This window comes from Anser brachyrhynchus (assembly GCF_964034855.1).
Source record: "Anser brachyrhynchus genome assembly, chromosome: 11".
In the NCBI taxonomy this organism is placed as follows: domain Eukaryota; kingdom Metazoa; phylum Chordata; class Aves; order Anseriformes; family Anatidae; genus Anser; species Anser brachyrhynchus.
In genome coordinates this window covers 8,967,153-8,989,768 of record NC_137706.1, presented here as the reverse complement: position 1 = coordinate 8,989,768, position 22,616 = coordinate 8,967,153, and the positions used below count along the sequence as shown (strand labels likewise).

Below are 22,616 nucleotides of genomic sequence, written 5' to 3'. Positions count from 1 at the left end.
CCTGGAAAGTGAAATATCAACTTAACAGGGCCAGACTGAGCCCTTCTGTGTGCAGCTGTGTATCTGCTGAAACAAGAGTGTTGTTTCTCATTTATACAAAGAGTGATTTAGCCTATAAAGCTGATAAACTAACTGTGCTGACTCAACCACCTAGTGAATGAAGTATCACGATCTGCTGGCTGCAGCACCACGTTAGGAGCAGAACTTGTCTGTCTGTACTTGTTCCTGTCACTGACTCACTTGGTGAATTTTAGTTGCTTAACGTCATTGCACTGCAGTGTTTCTGTGTATAAATTGTGAATAGGTATATTTATCAACTTGCATAAAAGCTTTGAGATGCAGAGTGAAATGTACCACGTGTTTACTGTTAACATTTTAGAAGCCTAATGCAGTTTTGTATTTAACATCTGAGGTTGTTAGTGCTGAGATTGAGTATCTTCAAGTAAGTTGTGTTGTCCAAACTACTCATTTCAGGGGAGCGAGCGGCTCTGCAGAGTTAGCAGTTCCTTAGCAGGTAAATGGGCAGTCATTGGCTGCAGGGAGGCTACGGAAGAAGAGATACCAGGAGCACCGTTAAGCCCAAGAGATCTGATGTGTGACTGCCTGGATCTCCTCACGACCTCCTTAGTTTTGAAGAGTAGGACAAGAGTCTAGAAATGAACAATGTCTGGATATCAGGGCCAAAGATTTTTTCTTTGTGAAATTGTGTGTGTTTTCATTACCTTCAATGGACTCTGCTGCCCCCTATCCAGCTGCAGCTGTCGTTAGCAGCAATGGAAGCAATATCCTGAACACGTGAAGAATGTTTGAATTTTTTTTGTATTGAAAGATCTCATTCATTTCACTCATATTCACTTTTACTGTCGTTATCACTCATAGGAGTAATTATGTGGTTGAAATAGTAAATGTGTTTTCTTTAAAGGCAGAGGAAAGCATCAGAAAAATCATTTTTAGTTGTACAACAATTAAAAAAATGCTAGATTTTTTTGGAGAGTGCAAATACCTGTTTAGACATATAAAGGTCACTATGAATTTAATCTGTTACAGTAGACTGCTTCTGATTTCAAAGGATGAAAATAGTTCACTGTTGTTTTTTTAATTTTTTTTTCTTAACGTACATTTCCTATTGTTTGAAGGTGCATATTTCCTCTTTGTTACAGCTGCAGGCAGTGTAAAGCATGTTACAGGCACTGCTCATCCTGGAAGTGCCAAATCCAATTGGAAACCTGTCTGTAGTTTATAAACGTGAGAAGTCAGTGACTCTTGACTGTTTTGCAGACTGTGTCAAAAGTCATGTTTAGAGCATGTTGTTGAGTTTAAACCATTTCCATTTGGTGCTGAAATGCAAAAGATTTAAAACATCTGTATGCATCTTATGTATTTTCTGTCTGTGTATTGATACATGCCTGCATTTACACACGCATGTCTGTGTGTGTAGCATTTGAAGTTCAGTTGCTGCATTAGTACTCCTGGGACATGAAATGTACGTTTGCACAGAACTGTGACCCTGCCGTACTTCGGCTGTGACTGGAGCCTTGGGTTGTGGGTCTGGTAAGCCTCCTGTAGTTCGCAGTCACACATTTTGTGTAGCACTCATTTGGGTTAGAGGAAAACTGATCCGTACTGGTGTGTCTGAGCAAATGGGAGTAAGTACAGCTGGTGGTAAAACATGAAAATATTTTCATGTGGCAGTGTGCAATAGAGTGCTTTCTCATTTTACCCCAACCTCATTAGCAGAAAATGCATAGCCTAGAAGGCCATAAAACTGTCTGTTCTGTGGTAGGGTTTAAGTGCACTTTGTGCCATTTCTAAGAAATAATATCACCCAGTTAAATCTTAAAAACTATACACCTGTGCACTAATCTCTTTGTTTAAATTGTCTGCGTGGAGATTTTATGTAATGGAGAAATATATTTTCCAAGAAAACATTTATTTCAGCTGTGCAACTTTTAGTGCAACTTTTCTCCTTTTAGTTGTTAACATGAAAAGAAGGAGTTAACCACAGTATAAAATTCTAGTATTCTCTATTTCTTTCTCTCTCATATTTTAGGAGAATTACTTCTTAATGTGATTTTTCTGGTTACAATGCACAGGCTGACAAAGTGTTGAACCAACAAATCTTGGCAAAGATCAAAACAATGCAAAGGCCTTTTACTCAGTGTATATTTAAAACAGAGGCTGAAGTTTGGGCAGAACTCTGTCTGGCAGACTTTCTATCTCTTAGGTCATACAAAGAAAAAGCTTTTGGCACTGACTTTTTGGCAAAAAGCTGTGTCTGGAAACATATTCAGTCAGTGTATGAAATATGATAGCGCTGGTACCATGACTGTGTCTGAATGTACTCTGTTATAATACAGTTAGACTTCAGCCCCATCTGGTGTTGGAACAGAATTCCTATTTCAGAGTTTTCCAGCGTAGGCTAGCCCTTTGCCAAAACACAGAGCAGTACGTGAGGAGACTGAGAAAGTCAGACAAGTGTCAATTTTACTAATGATTTCTATTGTTTGCTCCGCTAATGAAAGCCAGTTGTGCCCATGGTGAATTCCAGCATAAGTGTCCTGCTGCTGAGTTACTAACCTCTGGCTTTATAGAAAGCTGCATCTTTCACTGAGTGGGTTTGGTATTACACTTTCAAGGTACCTATGTGAACAGCAAGTATGTTTTCATCCAAAGCTGGTAAAAATATAAAATTACTGATTTATCAGTGCCTGCGTTAGCAGAACCAGCAACAGACAGCTTCTTTCACCTCAGTAAAATGTCAGATCATTTCTGGGTTATGCAACAGTGATGAAGAGACCAGAGTTGTGGTTTTGGCTTAGGAGGCTTAAAATCTTCAGGCATTAATTCATAAAACTCAAATCTGGGATACTCCAATGACTGTGAAGTATAACAGATTCATGCCTGATTCTTACTCAAGGTTGATCATTTCAGGAAAAAAGACAACTCATTTTGAAATAGATTTACAATTATATTTCAGTTGTTTGGGGGGGGGGTGTTAGGTGGAAAAGCTACTTGTGAAACAAATCAGGAACTAAAAGTCATCCATAGCTTTGTTTTGAGGATATAAGAATGGTTTATTGCCACTATAGCAAGCTAAAGAAGAAACTGACTTTCTAGAAAGGCTGCCCCAGCATTTTAGCTGATTTTTCAGCATAGAGTCCAGCCTGTCTTGTCAAACAAAGTATCTGTCTAGTTATAATTTGACTCCGCTGAAAAAAGTGCTTAAATGGCAGAGTTTGGAATTGGTTGAACATATTTTGCCACTTAAGCTCAGCTCATTCGACATTTGAAGCTAAAACGAGTGATCTAAATTGCATTTGATAGAGTAAAGTATATTCTTTTACTTTCTTGTCACACATTTAAATGGTTATTTTGAAGACAATATGCACTAATCCTTGGTTTTATGTCCTTTTCCTGGCATTTGATTTATTGGGCAAAAATTAAGGTCAATGGTCCTGAACTAGTCAAGAGAATTACTCTATGTTCTCAGTCGTTGCCATTTTTCTCTCTCTGCTCTGAGTAATATAGGGCTTCACTGACAAAGTTTTAATTCTTTATGTCCGAGAAGAATACTTGCCACATTTTTTTGCATTTCATCTAAGTAGCGCTGTGGTGTAACCTGGCAGGCAGCTAAGCACCGCACAGCACTCGCTCACTGCCCCCTCTCCCTCTGCCTCACAGTGGGATAGGGGAAAGAATTGGGAGGGGAAAAAAAAGGTAAAAACTCATGGGTTGAGAATAAGACAGTTCAACAGGACAGAAAAGGAAGGGAAAATAATGATAAAAGAATTTGCAGCACAAGTGGTACACAATGCAGTTGCTTACCACCTGCTGTCCAATGCCCAGCCTGTCCCTGAGCATCATCCCCCCCAGGTTTTATTGCTCAGTACATGGCATGGGACATCTCTTTGGCCAGCTGGGGTCAGCTGTCCTGGTTCTGTCTCCTCCCAGCTCCTTGTGCACCCCCAGGTACCTCGCTGGCAGGGCAGTACGAGAAGCTGAACAGTCCTTGACTCAGTGTATGCACAGCTCAGCAACAACTAGAACATCCGTGTGTTACTGGCATTATTCTCAGCCTAAATCCAAAACATGGCACCATACCAACTACCAGGAAAAAAATTAACTCTATCCCAGCTGAAACGAGGACTGTAGTTTTGTAAATTTAAGTAAAAAGAGCTTAAGGCATCAGCAAAAGGCTACTTGGTTATTCTGAGTTGTTGTTAGCAGCATTCAAAAAAGTATAATGATCATCGTGTTTTTTCCCCATTCTTATCCTCCTTCTCTCTTTTGTGTTTCAGAATGATCACTGCTTAAAACAGTAGCCATACCAAGTGAACAAAGAGGAAACACATGGATGAAATTCTGACCATGCACTGAACAGCACAGCATCAAGCGCAAAGCTCTGGGAAAATGTCTGCTTGCAACACTTTCACTGAACACGTCTGGAAACCTGGTGAATGTAAGAACTGCTTCAAGCCAAAAAGCTTGCATCAGTTACCTCCAGTATCTGAGAAAAAAACCCTCTCGCATGGCAATCTGAAAACCAACGCAAACCAAAGTAACAGCCATCGTGGTGGAAACAGAGGAAACTTCCGACCGCCTGTGGCAAAGAAACCCACGATAGCTGTGAAGCCCACCATGATGGTAGTAGATGGGCAGGGTGTATGTGGCGAAATCAGCACGCCGGATCATTGTGAGAACAAATCGGTGCCCCCAAGCTGGAACCAAAACAAAGCTGTCTTGAACAAAAAACCACTGAACAATAATAATGAAGATGAAATTGAAGGTTATAGCCATGTTCACAGGCCTTATGGCAACAACGATGGTGTAGGTAAGATACCAAATAATAATAATAATGGACTGACAGAAGTTTTGAAGGAGATTGCAGGTTTGGATACCACACCTCAGCTAACTGGAAATGAAATGAACTCGAGAGAAACCTTCTTGGGAAGAATAAATAATTGTTATAAAAGATCATTAGAAAGAAAGATCCCTCCAAGCTGCATGATGGGTGGAATGAAGGATTCGCACAGTAAGCATGTTATTCTGAGTGGAAGCACTGAAGTAATAAGTAATGAAGGTGGACGTTTCTGTTACCCAGAATTCTCTAGCGGAGATGAGAGTGAGGATGACACGTTTTTTGGCAGCATGCAGGAAGAGCATGAGAGCTGGGATGAAAGTGATGAAGAGTTGCTAGCAATGGAAATTCGTATGAGGGGCCAACCTCGCTTTGCTAATTTTCGAGCTAACACCCTGTCTCCTGTTCAGTTCTGTGTTGACAAAAAATGGAACACCGTGCCCCTTAGAAACAAGTCCCTTCAGCGGATCTGTGCAGTTGATTACGATGATAGTTATGATGAAATTTTAAATGGTTATGGGGAAGAGACTGTGATTCTTTATGGGCAAGAGAGCATGCAGAGCATGGTATCTTCTGATTCTACGTCTCCTGATTCTTCGTTGACAGAAGAGTCTCGTTCTGGAACAACCAGCAGTTCTTCACAGAAACTCTGTAATGGAGGATTATCTCCTAGTACTCCTCAGGACATCAAATTGATCGAACCAGAATATGAAAGTCTGTGTGTTAGTCAGCAAGTGAAGGATGTGTCAAAAGCTTCCAGAAATGTTCCAAAGAGCCTAGAAACCCACAAGGCAGTCCTTGCTCTTCGACTGGAAGAGAAAGACGGCAAAATTGCTGTACAGACTGATAAGCAAGAGAATAAAAGTTCTTCAGATGTTACTGGTCAAGCTGTAACTATCAACTTGGTGCCTGTGGAAGAGCAAGCTAAACCTTACAGGGTAGTGAATATGGAACAACCAGTTTGCAAGCCATATACCGTAGTGGATGTATCAGCTGCCATGACCAATGAATGTAAAGAGAGTCCAACTGAAACCTCAGAAACCAAAAATGCATCATCTAACCCAAGTTCACCAGTAACTCCAGGCACGCCTATTACATCCTCTGCAGCATCACCTGCACGAGTCAACGCTAATCTGAAAAAATCCAGTGCAATCAGATATCAAGAAGTGTGGACTTCTAGTACTAGTCCAAGACAGAAAATACCTAAGGTAGAGTTAATTGCTAACAGCTCAGGACCTTCTGTTCCTCCCAGGAAGACAAGCCACAAGTCAGCTCCTACTTCGCCTACAGCTACAAACCTTTCCTCAAAAACTATCCCAGTTAAGTCTCCAAATTTATCTGAGATAAAATTCAACAGCTACAATAACGCTGGCATGCCGCCTTTTCCTATTATCATTCATGATGAGCCCACTTATGCTAAGAGTTCCAAAAATGCTATTAAAGTTCCTATTGTAATCAATCCAAATGCATATGATAACCTGGCTATCTATAAAAGTTTTCTAGGAACCAGCGGAGAGCTATCTATCAAAGATAAAACTACCAGTGTAATAAGCCACACATATGAAGAAATAGAAACAGAAAGCAAAATGACTGAAGCTATAGGGAGCAAACCCAGTGAATTTTCCCAAGCGAAGGGGGTAACTAATAACACCGAGTGCAGGCTGGGTTCTGTGGCTCAAAAGGTCCAAGAGTTTAATAGCTGTCTCAGTAAAAGTCAGATATCACCACAGAGAAGTCATAGTTCTGACCACAGCTCCCCATCAAGAATTCAAAAGACAACCCAAGAGCCAGCAGATGTGACATTGGAGGCTTCCGTTGGCAACAGCAGTAGAGAGAATGCAAGCACGGTGCTTTCACAGATTGTGGCTTCCATCCAGCCTCCGCAGTCTCCACCAGAAACGCCTCAGTCTGGACCTAAGTCTTGCAGTGCAGAAGAACTGTATTCCTTACCCCCTGATGCAGATGCTACTAAAAACACGCTGGTACGACCCAAATCTCTTTTTACATCACAGTCTGAAATAGAGCCATCCAAGACAATGGAAAACACAGCCGTTAAAATGCAGAAAGATACGCTATCACAGCCGGTCGCCACCCATTCTCCAAAGCCAGTGAGAGGCACCCCAAATATGACAAGTCCCAAAACAGAGCAAGCACCGCCATTTCCTCCTCCACGGTCCACATCTTCACCCTATCACGCAAGTAACTTGTTGCAAAGACATTTCAGCAACTGGACCAAACCAAATAGTCCCACCAGGTCAACAGAGGCTGAGTCAATCCTTCATTCGGAAGGTCGACGAGCTGCTGACGCAAAACCCAAACGCTGGATATCATTTAAGAGCTTCTTCCGCCGCAGAAAAACTGATGAGGAGGAAGACAAAGAGAAAGAAAGAGAAAAAGGAAAATTGGTGGGTCTTGATGGAACTGTAATACACATGCTCCCTCCTCCTCCAGTTCAACGTCATCAGTGGTTCAGCGAGGCAAAATCAGAGACCAGTGAGAAGCCATCAATTGTTTTCATGTATAGATGTGAACCAGCACAGACTGAACCAAAGGTTGACCAGCAATACAAGAGTGGAGTGGAGTCTGCTATTGCTGATGCACTAGCAAAAGACAAAGGAGAAATACAGGAAAAGTCTCCGGAGAGCTCGGAACAGAAAATAATGAGCCATTCATCACCACCTCAGATTCCGAAGAAAATCCCCAGGTAATCCGCTTGTCTTTTTATTCATTCAGCTGTGAACTGCACTGTATGTACTACCAAAAAGGGAAGAAATCAAGGGGTTTTATTAAGTGTAAATTTTTCTAAATATATTTATTTTAGGTATCTTGAAGTATATTCTAAAAATCTTTGCTGTATATTGGATATCAGAAAGAATCAAAAAAAGATTACTGGGAACAGTAACTGCTATTTGGAGTTGGTATTTGCAGGTTCATTAATACATTGTGATAGTCATGTTCCATTGACTCAGATTTTCCTGAATTTCTAGTTAAAGAAATAGTTCTTATGTTATAGGAGAACTAAATAATTCCTCTATGGAAATAGAAGGCTACTATTTAAAAGAAGAATAGAAGTTAAAAGATCTGTGACGCATAAAAGGTGGTGTGCTAACTTTATCTCACATACCCACGAAAACAAGATAGGCTAATTAACTTGATGCTACACTGCAACATCACTGCTGCACTCCTAAAATAAGCCATGTGAAAAGTAATAATAGAATTAAATTATCTATAAAATAATAAATCTACATTTTGCAAGGCCTTTAGTAATGAATATACTCTGCCCCCTAACAGTACTGGATTCAGCAGAGCCCATTGCTCCATTTCTGCCTGACAATTTTGTTCAGTGATTTCATTTTTAATATTTTTTAAATCATAATTTGCTAAAATCATGTGTTGTTTTCTCTAGGAATATTTGGTCAGATTGTTTATCTTACCCTATAAATTCCAGGTAGTTGAATGTTTTAGGTCTTGGTTTAAAGGCCTGTTTATTCCATTCTCAAGGATACACATGCTTTTTTGGTTGTCTCCAAACACAAAGAAATATGCTTGTTCCAGATACATGTTGTTTTCAACGCACCACAGAGTTCCTACAATGCATGACAGTGCATAACCTAGGGTACTGGAGATATTCATTGCAGGCTATTGCGTGGGCATAGTATGCATTTCACTGAGTATAGACCACAGCTGTAGATGTATTAGACTAGGTCTTCTAAGGTTATTATACAAACTGATTCCAAAATAACTTCAAATTTGCATTATTTAATTCATTGCAACAATAACATACTGGTAGGAAACTCTTTTTTTTTAACTTTGTCACCTCTGTGGGAATTTCACAAATATATTTATCATGGAAAAATTTTAGCAGCTTTAGAGAGCAAGTTAAAGAATCAGGGAAGTTTGTGCTTTCAGTTGTCCCTACAGAGGAACAAGTTCTTTGCATTATCTCCAGGGGAACCTGAAGAAAGTGACTTTGTGTCAACATGGTTCCAGCAGCCTTACTGAATATATCACCATCAGCAGGTTCGCTCACCCTCTTGTGCTGGCACGACAGTTTGTGTGGTCACCTCTGGTGAACAGACTGGGGAAGTGATCCAAGGAAAAGTAACTGCAGAGGTATTTTTCAGCCAGATCAATTCTCTGATCTGACAAGGGAAGACAGAAAGGAGAAGCTGCTTATCTCAGTGGTAAACAGCCATAACAGACTCATCGTTGGCACTTGTTCTTGGACTACCCTAGAGATGGTGCTGTTATCCTGTTTTATATTTTTACACTGTTACTGGACTTCCTTTGGCCCTTGGTCATTCTGTCCCATCTGACTCATTTATTCCAAAAAGTATTTTTACTTTTAATTTTTCTGCAAGTCATGGTGATACTGGCTAAAATCATATCTCACCATTTTTCCTGGTGCAAATCAGAATTCTCTGAATGCTAGAATTGGAATTTCTTCTTCCTAACAATATTGTTCTGTGGCAAATTTCTACAAATTAAAAAATAAAAGTAAAAAATGAAATACTGAGAAATACATTGTTAGAACACTAGGCAGTGGATTTTATTTTTTATTACCTTGATGCAATTTAAAGCCTTAAGGTAGTTGTTGTTTTGTATTTTTACTTAATATTAAATACTGTTGAAGAGACAGAGAGAAACCTTAGACTGCCAGAAAATGAAGGAATTTAGTTAAAGGGTTTTGACTTCTCTTTTTAATATTCCAGTAGGTGAGAATCAGGGTTGTCAACTTCCATTTTCACACGTGCAGGAGACATAACAGGTGATGCTATACTTGTTTTGTGTTAACTCATCAGATGTTATTAAAAGGTTAGTTTAATGTTAATTCAGGCTAAGATATATGCCTGGAAAATATTTTTTAAATCTTCAGTTAAGCTTGCAGAGGCATAGAGGAAAACTGAAGAGATGAAGATAGCAATCAATGAACGTGACACTTGCCTGAGAATGCCAACACAAGTAAGCTCACTGAAAAAACAAACTGATGACCTGGAAAATAAGATAAGCTTTAAAAATGTCAGATTACTAGGGGATCTTGAAAGTAAATTAAATGAATATACAATATTTCTTTACTTTGAAATGGATTACAAAGCTGCTAGAGATTGATAACATAACCACAAAACAGGTCTGAAGGTATTTAAAGTTACCACCAAGAAAGGTCAGTTCATCCCTTTGAACAGCACTGGCAAAAGGCACAGTTGTTTGGAAAGCTGGAAACTATATAAAAGAACTTGGTGTGGTTTTATCCATGCGGTAGTTTCTTTCTGTTTGGAGCCAGGTTGCATATAAGGTGGTTCCAAAGGAGATAGCAAATACTAATGTATTAACTGTACCAAAAATTTGCAGATGGATTAGTTTTTGCTAAAAATCAGCAATAATGTCAGCCGTATTGTAATTGGAATGGAAATCAGGTGTTCTCAGAACTCTTGGGGTTCATTTTTTATGATGCAGAAGGTCTTGCCAGGCAAATGCCAAAACTGACCTCTACAACGGTAACGACATTTCTGGCCTAAGCCATTGTCAGTGATGAAGGTGGTGTGGCACTTGGTGGAATCCACACAGAAGTTTAGGAAAGAAAGGATCTTCCTGTTCCTCAAAGGCTTTGTTTTCTAGTGGATCAGACTCTTGTTACAGGAGTTTCACAAGATAAAGGTTTCTTCCTCATTGAGAGATCATTGCTTACACCCAGGAGCAACTTTTTAGATTGAGCCATTTCCTAAAAGAAAACTGCAGCCCTGCCTTCTGATTCTTCCTTTTCTATCTTCATAAACCGTATCAGAGCTGAACTAAAAGATTTTGACACCATTTTTAGATTGCATTGCCTTCGTAAATCAAGGTACAAGTGCATTGTGCACAGCCATTTCCATTTCAGTTACGTACCGAATTGAGTAGTTTCCTTTCATAGCTACAAGTCACTCATAACTTTTCTTTATAGGCTCTTTGGGCCAGACTTGGATGAATTAAAGATAAAATTGCATGTTTACTTGAAATACTTGAAGTAATGAGGTCTGTATATTCACTTCACTCTGGTTTAGGTAAGAAGGCATTTCTTCATAGCTCAAGTTGGGATTATGAATCTAATTCCTAAACTGATGTTAATTTATTCAATAGGACGTGAAACTAAGCTGGCAATCAACAGGCATGAGTTCTGTTGACCCATAGATAGAAAAGGTCACTATCCTGTTTTATCTTCCAAAATGAGTGAAACACCTATTATGTCTACAGATGTATATGTTTTGAAGATCTGTTTTTAAACATTTTCCTTAAAGAGCATACTTGTACATCAGCAATTTGGGTTCTTTTAAGGCAATTTTTAGTGAAAATAGCCCATGGGTGTTTTACTGGGCATGTTAATGGGTTCTATACATATCAGAGGGCAGCAATATCAAAGCTTTTGATAATGTCTTATTATCCTTCAAATCTTACCCCGCTGCCACTCTCATTATACAAATAGTTTTAAGATTTAAGATCACTGTAAGGATATGTTTAAAAAAAAAAGTCCTCCTTCCCAGTTTGCAGGACCCCTTGTACTGGTTTTAAACTAAGGTTCTCACCTGAATCCAAAACTATTTAAATGTAGCTTGCATAAATTGGTGGGGAGAATTCAGGGATGTTTTTGCTGAAAATAAAGCTTTTTCTTAAGCAAGTCTACTGAAGTGGAAGAAATTTCTACCCAGAAAGTTCAGGTGGAACTATCAACTCTCCCTTCCCCTGAATCTACTTTTATTTGCTTTTTCCAGGTATCAGCAAGGTTTATTTACTTTAGTCAAGTGCCCAACAATGTTTTATAAGTGTTAGCCACCTACCTCATCTTGTTTCATCGGGGAAAAATTGCCGTGAGACTCTTTCTCCAGAACAACTATAAGCTAACAGATTCAGAATTTATGTACGTTCAGTAAGCGAAAAGTTAGGTGAAGTTTTATGTGAAGATTTTTGTAAGTCTTGAGAACAGTTAAAGAACCAAGTCGAAGCGATTTTATTGTTCATTATTTCATAAATTTAGATGGAGATGGTAAATCGTGTATTATTGTTCTTAACTTCTCCAATACAGTCTGTAAAATGGAAAGACTGAAAATATAAAATGGATAAACAATTTTTATAATGTGCAGTTAATCTGCAGAACTTGTTGCCATTAAGTTTCGCTGACACTAAAGAGCTTAGCAGGATGTCTTTCCTGGATTATGAAATATATTCCCATTATCCATGCCAACATTGCATGATAAAAGATTTTAAAAATAATAATAATGGAATATCAATTCTCATGCTTCAGGAATAAGTCAACTTCTAAATAATAGGAATTAGGAATAAACTTTATGGCTTAGTTATTGCGAACTGCCAGTTGGTGAAGTTTCTTTCACTTTCCTCTTGACTGTGTGTGGCTAATGAGGGTGGAGAAACTGAACTGCGTGAGCCACTGGAAAGGGTTTTTTGTGCCCGTAGTGTGTTCTGATTTAACCCTGAACACTGATCATCCCTGCTCAGTGTTTTGCAGAAACGCAGGGGTCTGGGTTCTGAATGAAAGTTCCTCTGTAAGGTGGCCTTTGACCACCTCCCAAGCCATTAACCTCTCCGCATTTTTCCTCAAGCATTATTCAATAAATTTAGGTTTTATTTTAGCTTTATTAGCTTAAAACCGGTAGGGCCTGAGGGAGTCTCAAAGGGATCTCTGTGAAACTAAATATGTCTACAGATTCCACAGATATTTTGTGTAAAAGAAAAATATTCTTCCTTATCAGGCTCTCTCATCTCAAGCTGTATGACTACCATTGGTTATTGCTTTGCTGATGTCCACTTGGTGGAGTAGACATCAGAGGAGATCAGTCTGAGCAGGCTCCGAGGCCATGTCAGCTTTTTTCTGAGTTTGTCACAAATTTCTGCCGCTTGGCCTTAAATGCTGCCTTACCAGAACTGTACTCCCTCAGCTTGATCTCGAGATCTGACCCTACTGCAGGAACAAGGTTTCAGAATCACTCTTTTCAAGTATTTCACCTCTTTATCTCCCTCGCATTCATTGCTGTTTATTAATCACTCTGATTGAGAAGATGTGCACTGAACAGAGGAAAATATAGGTCACACAATAGCTGTAATTCCACTGTCCTTATAAAAAATAACACACTGCACAGTCTGCTTTCTGGATTCTTACTATTCCAAAAGATTAAGGAAAGTTTTAGACCACATCATCTTCCAAAACCTGGAGGAGGATAACCTGAGGGAAGAAGTAGAGACATTTGACCCTGTAGAAAACTGCTTTTAAAATGATTTTGAGCTTGTACACATGTGAATCATAAGCATATGAATTCAGGGGCGTGTTATCTGAAGGACAGTCCTTTTTAATGCAGGTTTTTTGCTATGCATAATTCAGCTTCTTTGGAAAGCAAATGTGCTCTCCGTGTATGGAGGGCTTCTCTGTCTATTACCTGGACGTTGTTTAGTTTCAGCCACATGTGCCCGAGGAGCAGAGTTCTCTAAGGTAATTAATTCATTTCCTCTGAAGTTCCTTTCCGAAATAAGAAAGGGAAAAGAAAAGGGCTTGGACGGAGCAGACTGTGCCCACGATGACAGAAGCTAAATATGTGCTCTTACGCACGGCATCAAGGAATCCACCCTGGCAAAATAGCTATAAATATCCCAAATAAGGGGATAGCTTCAGTATCACTTGCAGTCAACAAGGAGATATACATTTATACAAAATGGGGCTTAAATGGTTCTAATCTCAAAGAAGGGCTTGTTTATCAGCTGCTCTGTCTGCTTTTCTCAGACGCTAATATATTTTTTAACTGTTTAGACTACTGCATGAAGCAAAAGCAATTATTCATTTGGTTCTTGTTGCTTAATGAGTGAGGAGGTTTTCCCCTTTTGTTCTCTCTGTGTTATGTCAGAGATGATTACAGGTTGGCTTTTTGCTTGTTGAGTCAATACACCGTGTATGTGTGCTTGATCTCAGGATCTATCCCACTTCACTGTTAAGCTACATGGAAGCATTTCCTCAGATTTCATGGCCTGACATCTTCTCGTTGCAACTTAATATGTATTCATTTCAGACACTAAAATGGGTTGGATACAGGTTCAAGATGTCCCCTTACTTTTAACAGTAGGCTAGTCTAAGTTCTTCATACCTCTCTGGAAATTTGAACCTCCTTTTCTGTAGCTAATTACCATGACTAAGACCATAGTTGTCATACCAAAACAGTGATGTAGCAGTGTGTGACCTGTTTTTCATCCACGAAGGCAGTGGAAGAGTTAAGAGGGCAGGGCTGTAACCAACTGGTGTCCCGGGGCGCTTTGGCAAGCCCCTGGACCAACCCCCTAAGGTAAACATTAAGGTGCAGTAGGTGTATCACTCTGTGCAGAGTTCAGCCTGTTGCTTACAGCTTGCACAACTTGTAGCACATCAGAACACTGTGGAATCAATGGCTCGCCAGAGTTTCAAGACATGATTAAAAGACTCAAGAAGGCCCTGAAAGAATTTCCTTTAATGGGGAATTGTGTGAGTGAGTATAGTGGGTGAGTTGGCTTTTTTTTTTCTTTCTTCCTTTCTAGCTGTTGGTTTACGTTGTTTGGCAAAATGCTTTTGAGCTTAGGTTTAGTGTATGTGCTTGCATGTGTCTCGTATGGAGAATGGGTCTGTTCTATACCTCACCAATCGATACTAAAAAATTACTTTGAGATGTGATTATTCTCGTATGTGGCAATGACAGAACCATAAAGCTAATAGAAACTATTTTTTCTGAAAGAAAATGTTCTTATTGAGGAATGCAGGTAAACGTATGATTTACAGCAACTACGGGTTGTTAGTTTAATTTCTCATCAACTTAAGAGCCTTTTCACTGCTTTAATTTTATGTATGCTTTACTCTGAAATTATCTTAGGTTAACTCTTGAATGTGGATATATTTAGGGCACTTGGAATGTTCTTCACACCATTGCTATGCATGGTACTAAAAATGAACAAAATTGTTAATGCTGATTAAAGACTACAGCTATTTGAAGTTATGCCATTTTTCCTCCCTTACTAACAAGTTCTAATGAGTTTTGTTTGTATCAGCCTGCAGTTAAAATTCATGAGTCTGAGAGTAGAAACAGCATGTGCGCGCTGCACCGTACATGGGGTCTTGTGTTACGCAAACTATTGGCATGTTGTAATCTTTGAAGTCTGTTTGGGATTGCTAGAAGACTGTGCACCGGGATTTTCAGTAGTTTGGCTTCAGATTAGAATAGAGAGACCTTTGCCTATAATGTATGTTAACTCTTTGGGGATATCATCTCTCTTCCCACTTACAAGGATTTGTATCATGGAAACTCAGCTGCTCTGCCTGTTTAAAAAAGCACATTTTTTTTTTTCTGTTTATCAGGAGTTGTCTTGTTTTAAATCTGTGCCATGAAAATTAAACACCTGTACAGACCTCACCTGTGGCGACCATCTTTTTGAAGGAAGTGCCTCGCCCCTATCCCTTATGGAAGTCATGAATACTTAAAATTCTTGCTGTTCTATTAGAGCAGACTGGAATAATGAGAACTAGTGAATAGGACATATGCTCTTGAGATTTGGCTATAATCAGTATTTGTTTCTGTCAATGAGAGAGCATAAAGGCACGTAAATATTTTTGGTCTCTCTGACGTGTTTTATCTGGCACATTATTGATAATTGCTGCTGTGGTTTCAACAGGACTTTTTTTTTTTAAGCCTGAACAGAGTATTTTTTTCATATATTATGCATAATTTTTAAATCATACTGCTGTAAATATACACAGGGAAGCTGATTGAATCCATGATGTTCACAGTTTTGCGCTATAAGTAATCATAGTTTGATTTAAAACACCATAGCTAAGAGCAAGTACAGAGGAATGTCTTCATGGCCTTTTGTGGCTGCCTTAATACATTAGCAGATGGATTTTAATCTTGGAGAATTTTATATGGGAAACAGATTACTAGGTTAAATGGGCTACAGATCTGTTTCCCAAAGTGTCAGTTCCCAAAATCCTACCAGTATATGAAAATGTATCATTAAAATGTTACGCATTTTTTAAGACTTATAGCCCCCTGGCTATACTCTGGTACTTTTGATTAAGCTAAATTTGTTCTCATTGGTAAAAAGCACCTTAATCCCTGCTGATGTCCTATGAGTTCTACGCATGTTTTATGCAGATTCATTGCCGCGTACATATGCTGATTGTAGCCAGCTGGAAAACATTTTATTATCCTTTTTTTATGAAAGGTATGAACTGTTATTACTGTTTGAGTCAAAACTTGTTTGTTCTTATCAAGAAAAATAAATATTTTAGAAAGTTATTCTTAAAAGGGGCTGGGGGGGGCAAAAAGGTTATTTTTTTATTTCAGTCCCTTTACTAAAGATACATAATGGAAAATCTGTTGTTTTGCGATTAGGATCTAGTGCACATAGCTTTGATCTCCAGGTGATTTTGTTTTGTTTGTTTCAGCCAAGTGCCCGATGACACGACACTGGAGGATTTGTCCCCTCGTGTTCCTAGAGCTGTGTTTGTGAAGCAGGACAATGGCGGCAGCGCCTCAGTCATACCTGTATCAACTGTCCGCGTTCCGCAGGGGGAGGAAGACAAGGAAGAAGCTTCACAATCTCCCGACTTAAATCCCTGCAGTGCTACATACAGCAACTTAGGTAAGTGTATACTCATCAAAGATCAAAATTTGGGTATCTTTCTAGGCTGTGAAGTACCTTGTCTTTGAAACTGCTCAATATGCTTTCACAAAGTTAGTTCTTAAAGACACACTTTTTTAATATCTATAGAAAATTAAATTCTCTTGTCTCATTCTGAGAGATGCAATGAAGAAAGTGAAGATTCAACAAACACAAAGGTTTTCTTTTCTATGATTTTAAAACTATGTCCAGGCAGTCTTTTAATTGCCCTTAGTGATAAATATCTCAGAGATGCTTTTCAAAGACACATTGTTTCATCTATTTGGAGGATTTTTTATCAAAAAGCAGCTTTAAAATACAGACTAAATTATCTAATGCTTTTAGAACTGTAATTGGATTTCAATATTTTTCCAAGCAGCATAAGATACAACTTTTTATTTTATAGCATCAGTAACTGTTAAAATACTTGCAGTCCTCTTTTGTTGACTAAAACCTTTCTTGTCCTAGTTTCAGAATTTACTTTTGCTCTTTCAGAAAAGCTTAAAATAGGAATATCCCAAAGGTACTGCACAATCTATTCAACTATCACTGAATTCCCAAATCATATGAAAAAGGTGCATGTATGCAGCCCTTCTCTGGAAGACAAGTGAGCAAGACAAATAAGCATCTCCCAGGGTTGTGAGCTTCCTTTTCTGAAGCATTTTGATGTGGAGTACTGTGAATTTAGGAATGTCTATAGGCAGGTCTTCTAGAAGGGCAAAAATCCCTCATTTATTTATTTTCAAGAATATGTAAATACAAGTTTTTCAGTAAGGCTCCAATCGTGCGAGCGTACTGGCACATTAAGCATTTGGACGAGAATAAACTGACTGCACTGAGATGGCTCACAAGTATAAGAGTATGGTATGTCCACACATGTTTGAGGGATTGAGGTCCACGTTTTTAAACCCTCAGGTGCATACTTTCCTTAGACGTTTAGCAATATTGTTGATTTTTTTTGCTTAAACGTGTTAGTGGCTGACATGTAGTGTGTTCCGCTAATGAAACATTAATTAGGTTTAAATTTATTGTTTGGAAAGCATAAAGAGGAAAATATCCTGTCTAAGAATTATAGGAACATCTACCAAGAAATTGTAACTCAAGAAGAACTGGAATTATATCTTTATGGTGGAATTCTTCAAAGACCTAATGAGTTACTTTCCATTTGTTGTGATATACGTATATGTGTGTATCTATATATTTTCTGTATTTAGGACATAACTGCATTACAGATACAGTCCAGACAGTAGATCTAGCTACACCAAATCTATTTAAAACCTGATTAGCCCATGTTCCTAACTAGACTGATACATAAAAGGATGAAGTCTTTATGGCTTCTACTATATAATTTAATGTGTGAAATACCAGTTATTTCTTGTGGTGAGATTGCTGTTTTGTAGCCATAGTGCTCCTATGGTCAAGGGATTACTTGCATTTCATACCCAAAGCAATGACATTGTGAGTATTTTATTTAAATCTTTACTCAGTTTAGCTTGCTTTTCTCCTGCAAGACATTACCCTGATGGCAGCTGCTTCAACACAGCTAATGCACTTCATTTGTAGACCTCTTTTCTTCCTACAGTATCTCACAAAGTGGGAGTAGCAAACTCATGGGAAATGTAATAACACATCATTAAACACTGGAACAGGTTGCCCAGAGAAGTTGTAGAGTGTCTGTTTGTGAAGATGCACAAAACCCAACCGGACACAATCCTGGACAGCCTGCTCCAGCTGACCCTGCCTGCCTGAGCCGCGGGTGGGGGGCACTCGAGCGCCTCAAGAGGTTCCTTTTTTGTTTTTGTGTTTCTGTGATTCTGTGATCACTTTTGTCAGTGTTATTCCTCTGTGTGAATGTTCCTGTGTAAAACCATACAAAACTGAACCCTTTAGCATTTTATTCAAAATCTTATCCTTGTCTTAGGGTCTTTTTCATATTCACTGTCACCAGAGTAAGTTTTAGATATGAAGGAGTTAAATGAACTTGTAGTCTCGTCTTGGTCTGGCTTGGCAAGCTTGCTACTAGTTGTTAAAAGCAATGCTACCCTAAATGGCACTGAGTTCTCTGGCTGCTGTTCAAACTTTTTTCTGGTTTATTCGTGCAAGCTCACTTTCTAATTCAGATAGCTATCAAGAAATGACTAGGTAGGGACACAGAGTAACTCCTACTTGTTCTGACATCTTACATCACCCAAGCAGCAAAATCACACACTTTGTACAGTTAACAAAATCTGATGTGTTTAACTGAAAGGAAGGATAATAAGAAAAAAATGTAAGATAATCAAGTTGGATTACATTTGCCTTTTGCTTCAGCTGCAGTTGTATCTACAGTTACCTTTTTATGGTTACGTACTGCAGTTTGTGTAGTACTTTGGAAAATATATCATGAACATAGCAATTTGCAGCATAATGCACAAGATTGACTTTTTAAATACTATTCTAATACTTACTCTTATCTTTTTTTATGGAAAAGCAGACAATATTATATCCTTAGTTTGATAAATATCTCATCTTCAGTTGTGACACATTGCATGAAATGAAAAGCTTGCTAAGTTTTCATCTGTAGTCAGGTAGTAGTTTATAGCAAGTACTGCCCTCAAATATGTTTGGTTTTGGCCCTCCCCAGCTCTCTTAAGTTGTCCCATCAGCAGTTTACGGTCCTGTCCACAATTACTGAAACTGTGCCAGCAATTACTTGTCAGGTACCAAATGGCAGATGCAAAACTTGAGAAAGCTCATTTATAAAATAGGAACTGTATTTGTTATTTCATCTAATGTGTAAAATCATATGTCTAGAAATTAAAAAAATGCAGGCAAGCCTTACAAGATAGGGGATTCTCTTTTGGGAATCAGATACAACATAAAAGACAGGATTTGGGGGAAACAGGAACACCCATCATGATGATAGGATAAAAGAATTCAGGATGTATAAACAGGAGGACACTTCAATCAGAGTAGAGAGGTTATGTGTGTCTCATTTTTACCACACAACTGCCATGACCACTGTCAAGCCCTGGTGATCACAGTTGAAGAACGTTTAAAAGAAATTGTGTAAGCTCTAAAGAAAAGCTTTGAAAAGGCCTCGCTTTGTGACAGGCACTTTGTAGTGACAGATTCTAGAAGCTGGATCTGTTCAGCTTATCAAAGAAACAGAGTCTGATCAGTCTTGATCATGGTCTGGGTAGTCATGTGGTGAGCAGACCTACGATGAGGAATACCTTTGGTATCAACAATCAACAGACTTAATAAAATCCAGTGCAGCCAGTTGAATCTCAAAGTAGAAACACACAAATGTTCAAACCTGTAAGGTGGGACCTAGATGTTTTTCTTTTAAGGTGTGCCCATAATTGTAGCAGAAGTTAATTCAGGTAAGCCCTGTGGTTTATGATAAGGAAGGCAATGAAGTAGATGATTAAAATCCTTTCCTTGACAAATCTTTAAGTTTTTCTGTTTAAATTTCATTGGGGAAATTGACTTGATTGAATTTGCACCACTGTGGGTAGGTTAAAATATTCTATATATATTCAGGGTAGCATTTCTATCCTTTAAAAAAGAATAGGTGGTTTCACTTTCAACTATTTTACTTGTTGCACCTAAAGAAAAGGGGAAAAGGAGGCTAAGTTTCTCAGTTTTATGTTTGCTGACACTGGAAAAAATACCAAATCACAGCATGTACATGGAGTATTTCCTCAGTCAGTAAGTCCAAGCAGGGCAGTGTGCTTCAGCCAGGCTATAAACAAGGCGATGAAGTCATTGTTGACTAAAACTGGATGGTTCGGTGACAAATGGTGATTACAGAATCCACGTGATGCATTTTATGTAACATGTATTAGTACAGGTAGTACCTTTAACATGGTATAAGCGCGGGCAGCTGTAAGAGCTGAGAAGTCACCAAGGCAGATGAGCTGGAGCTTTTATTTATTTAGTACCCACTGCCCACCTCAGGATAGAATAGTACTGTGCAATCTCAAATTGTTGATGAGAAACTGGAGGTGCACCATGAATGTTAGTTAACAAATGTCAGTTTTTCTTTCTGTTCAGTAAATTGTCATTCTACTAAGATGTTTATCAAATGAACTGTAAACAACTGAATATAATACAGGATTAACTATCACATTTATGTAAATCTGTGTATTGAATAATTTTATAGAATATCGTACATGTACTGCACTTACTGGAATTGCTGGATGCTTTTGCAGTGGTTGGAAGATGCTTTTATGCATCTGTGTTTTTTTTTCATGATTTGGTTATCTATATTAGTCAGTGTGAGAGTTCATTAAGGAGTGATGTATTTTTACTAGTTTGGAAGATCAGTATAACTGATCTACTTATACAAAGAATCTTTTCCAATTACATCTATTCTATAATGAAAAAGTAGATTGTAAAGGATGATCAATATCTAAGCGCAAAGAAACAAGGCCAGAGGAGGGATAATGTGTACACTGGAGATGGCCAACCTGTAGCTCTCAAGGATTTTACTTAATGAATACTCTAATCAGCCTTTACGACTGGGTTTTGCAATACGAAATGGGGATATACTGACATGGAAATTACTAGGACGTCTGACTCCATTCCTGGCTGTGGAGAGAAACAAATAAGCAGAGGCTGCCAGAGCTAACACTGTTGGACCACTCCAAGATCCAGCCGTGTGATCGGCCCAGCCCTGTCTTACAGGGGGTTTCCTGCAGGCATGTAAGAAGCCATTTGAAAATTCCTCTTCCTCAATGGTCTGCAGTGTACAGAGTCCACAGTTTTAACTTTATTCTGTTGGGATTTTGATAGACTTGGTCTTGGAAGGTTGGTTACCTATGTTGTATGTGGATGATTGTTCATTTTTGTTTTCCTTGGCAGTGCAAAATGTGAAATCTTTGTCAAGCTGGTGTGGTAAATTGGAGAGCAGTAGAGGTGTGAGTCATTTTAGCCCTGTGGGTCCTGTTCATTCATCTAAATCCCTCCTGTAGGGAGCTAGAGATTAAAGAGTTCCAGAGTGGTCACTAAAACTGAGAACACAGTTAATAACCATGGTGATAGTGTAGTCACTATAGTGAATACTAGAGTATTGTTTTCAAGTGTTTTCTAATTCACATGTTCCCACAAGGGGAGTTATCCTTGGATCAGAGATGGTAATGGCATAAAATCAGAAAAGATTACTTTCAAGAATAAAGGAAAATGTAGGACAGGTTGCAACATCAAGAGCAAGAAGAGTTTGAAGAACGTACAGAAGCAGCCTGTTGTAATTGCAGTACTGAACTAACATATGTATTGTAGAGCGATACATGTCTCAGGAGCAGTTCTGTTCAAGGAAGGATGGAAGCATGCAGCATGTCACCTACTTGGCTTGCCTGATTTACCAAGAGTTGTTTTTCCAATTAAAGAAGCATGTTCCTTCACAGTTTTGAAATCTCTCAACAATGCATGCTGCTGATCTGATCTAAGCCAAAAAATATAGATACATGGTGGTAGCGAGAAATCTGAGCATTGTTACTGTATGAAAAACATGCTTATGAAATACAAAATTGAGTTAAATCTGAGCACAGTGTGTCAGATTTGATAGTTTAATGAGCTAATATAAACAGGTTGTAATGCCAAGCTCTGATGATAAATCAGTTACCTAGAGAAATAAAGATTTTTTTTAGGTCTGATTTAGAGTTTCATACCTCTGTGTGGTTTCTGGAGACTTAAAGTATTAATATTAAAATAGTACAGTAGGATTCTACAGTGCAAGATGATATTATACTGTAGAATTGCTTAAAGTCCTCTATAAAGAGTTAATTTTTTTCTTTCTTGAACAGCCTAGAAGCCACTTCAAAGATCTTTGTAAGCAGTAGCTTAATATTGTGCCCATTTCTCCTTTTCACCTTGTAATGTTGTAATGTCTGAGAGTCTGTACAGTAGGTAAGGAAATGGAGTTTTTCAAGTGTGCAAGGGGAGAAGGAAGTGGCAGGCAAGAAAACAAGGAAAATGCTTTGGTACTGCTTGGGTGCAAAGGAATGTTCTTGAGTCTTCAAAATTTAAGACAAACTTTTTCTTCCTAGGCATTGATTTTAAAAAAGAATGGGCATGCAGTAGCCATACCATGCTTGGGAAAGGCTGAGTTAGAAGGCCT

General features: G+C 38.6%; 1 protein-coding gene and 1 long non-coding RNA gene across 28 annotated transcripts in view; one reads left to right on the top strand and one right to left on the bottom strand.

Moving 5' to 3' along the window:
* The window catches only part of LOC308176132, a 102,609-nt gene that overhangs the window by 40,009 nt on the left and 39,984 nt on the right, over nucleotides 1–22,616 (bottom strand). The window lies entirely within an intron of this gene.
* The window catches only part of PEAK1 (pseudopodium enriched atypical kinase 1), a 118,791-nt gene that overhangs the window by 76,174 nt on the left and 20,001 nt on the right, over nucleotides 1–22,616 (top strand). For 17 of the 22 annotated variants that reach the window (XM_080551413.1, XM_080551420.1, XM_080551424.1 and 14 more), the window contains 3 exons: nucleotides 4,299–7,562; nucleotides 14,249–14,365; nucleotides 16,299–16,495. In XM_080551413.1, coding sequence (XP_080407539.1) covers nucleotides 4,411–7,562; nucleotides 14,249–14,365; nucleotides 16,299–16,495 — 3,466 coding nt within the window. In that variant the 5' untranslated portion in view covers nucleotides 4,299–4,410. Of the gene's footprint in view, nucleotides 1–4,298; nucleotides 7,563–8,807; nucleotides 9,562–14,248; nucleotides 14,366–16,298; nucleotides 16,496–22,616 lie in introns of those variants that run through there. The other 5 variants (XM_080551418.1, XM_080551415.1, XM_080551417.1 and 2 more) reach the window with 2 other exon arrangements.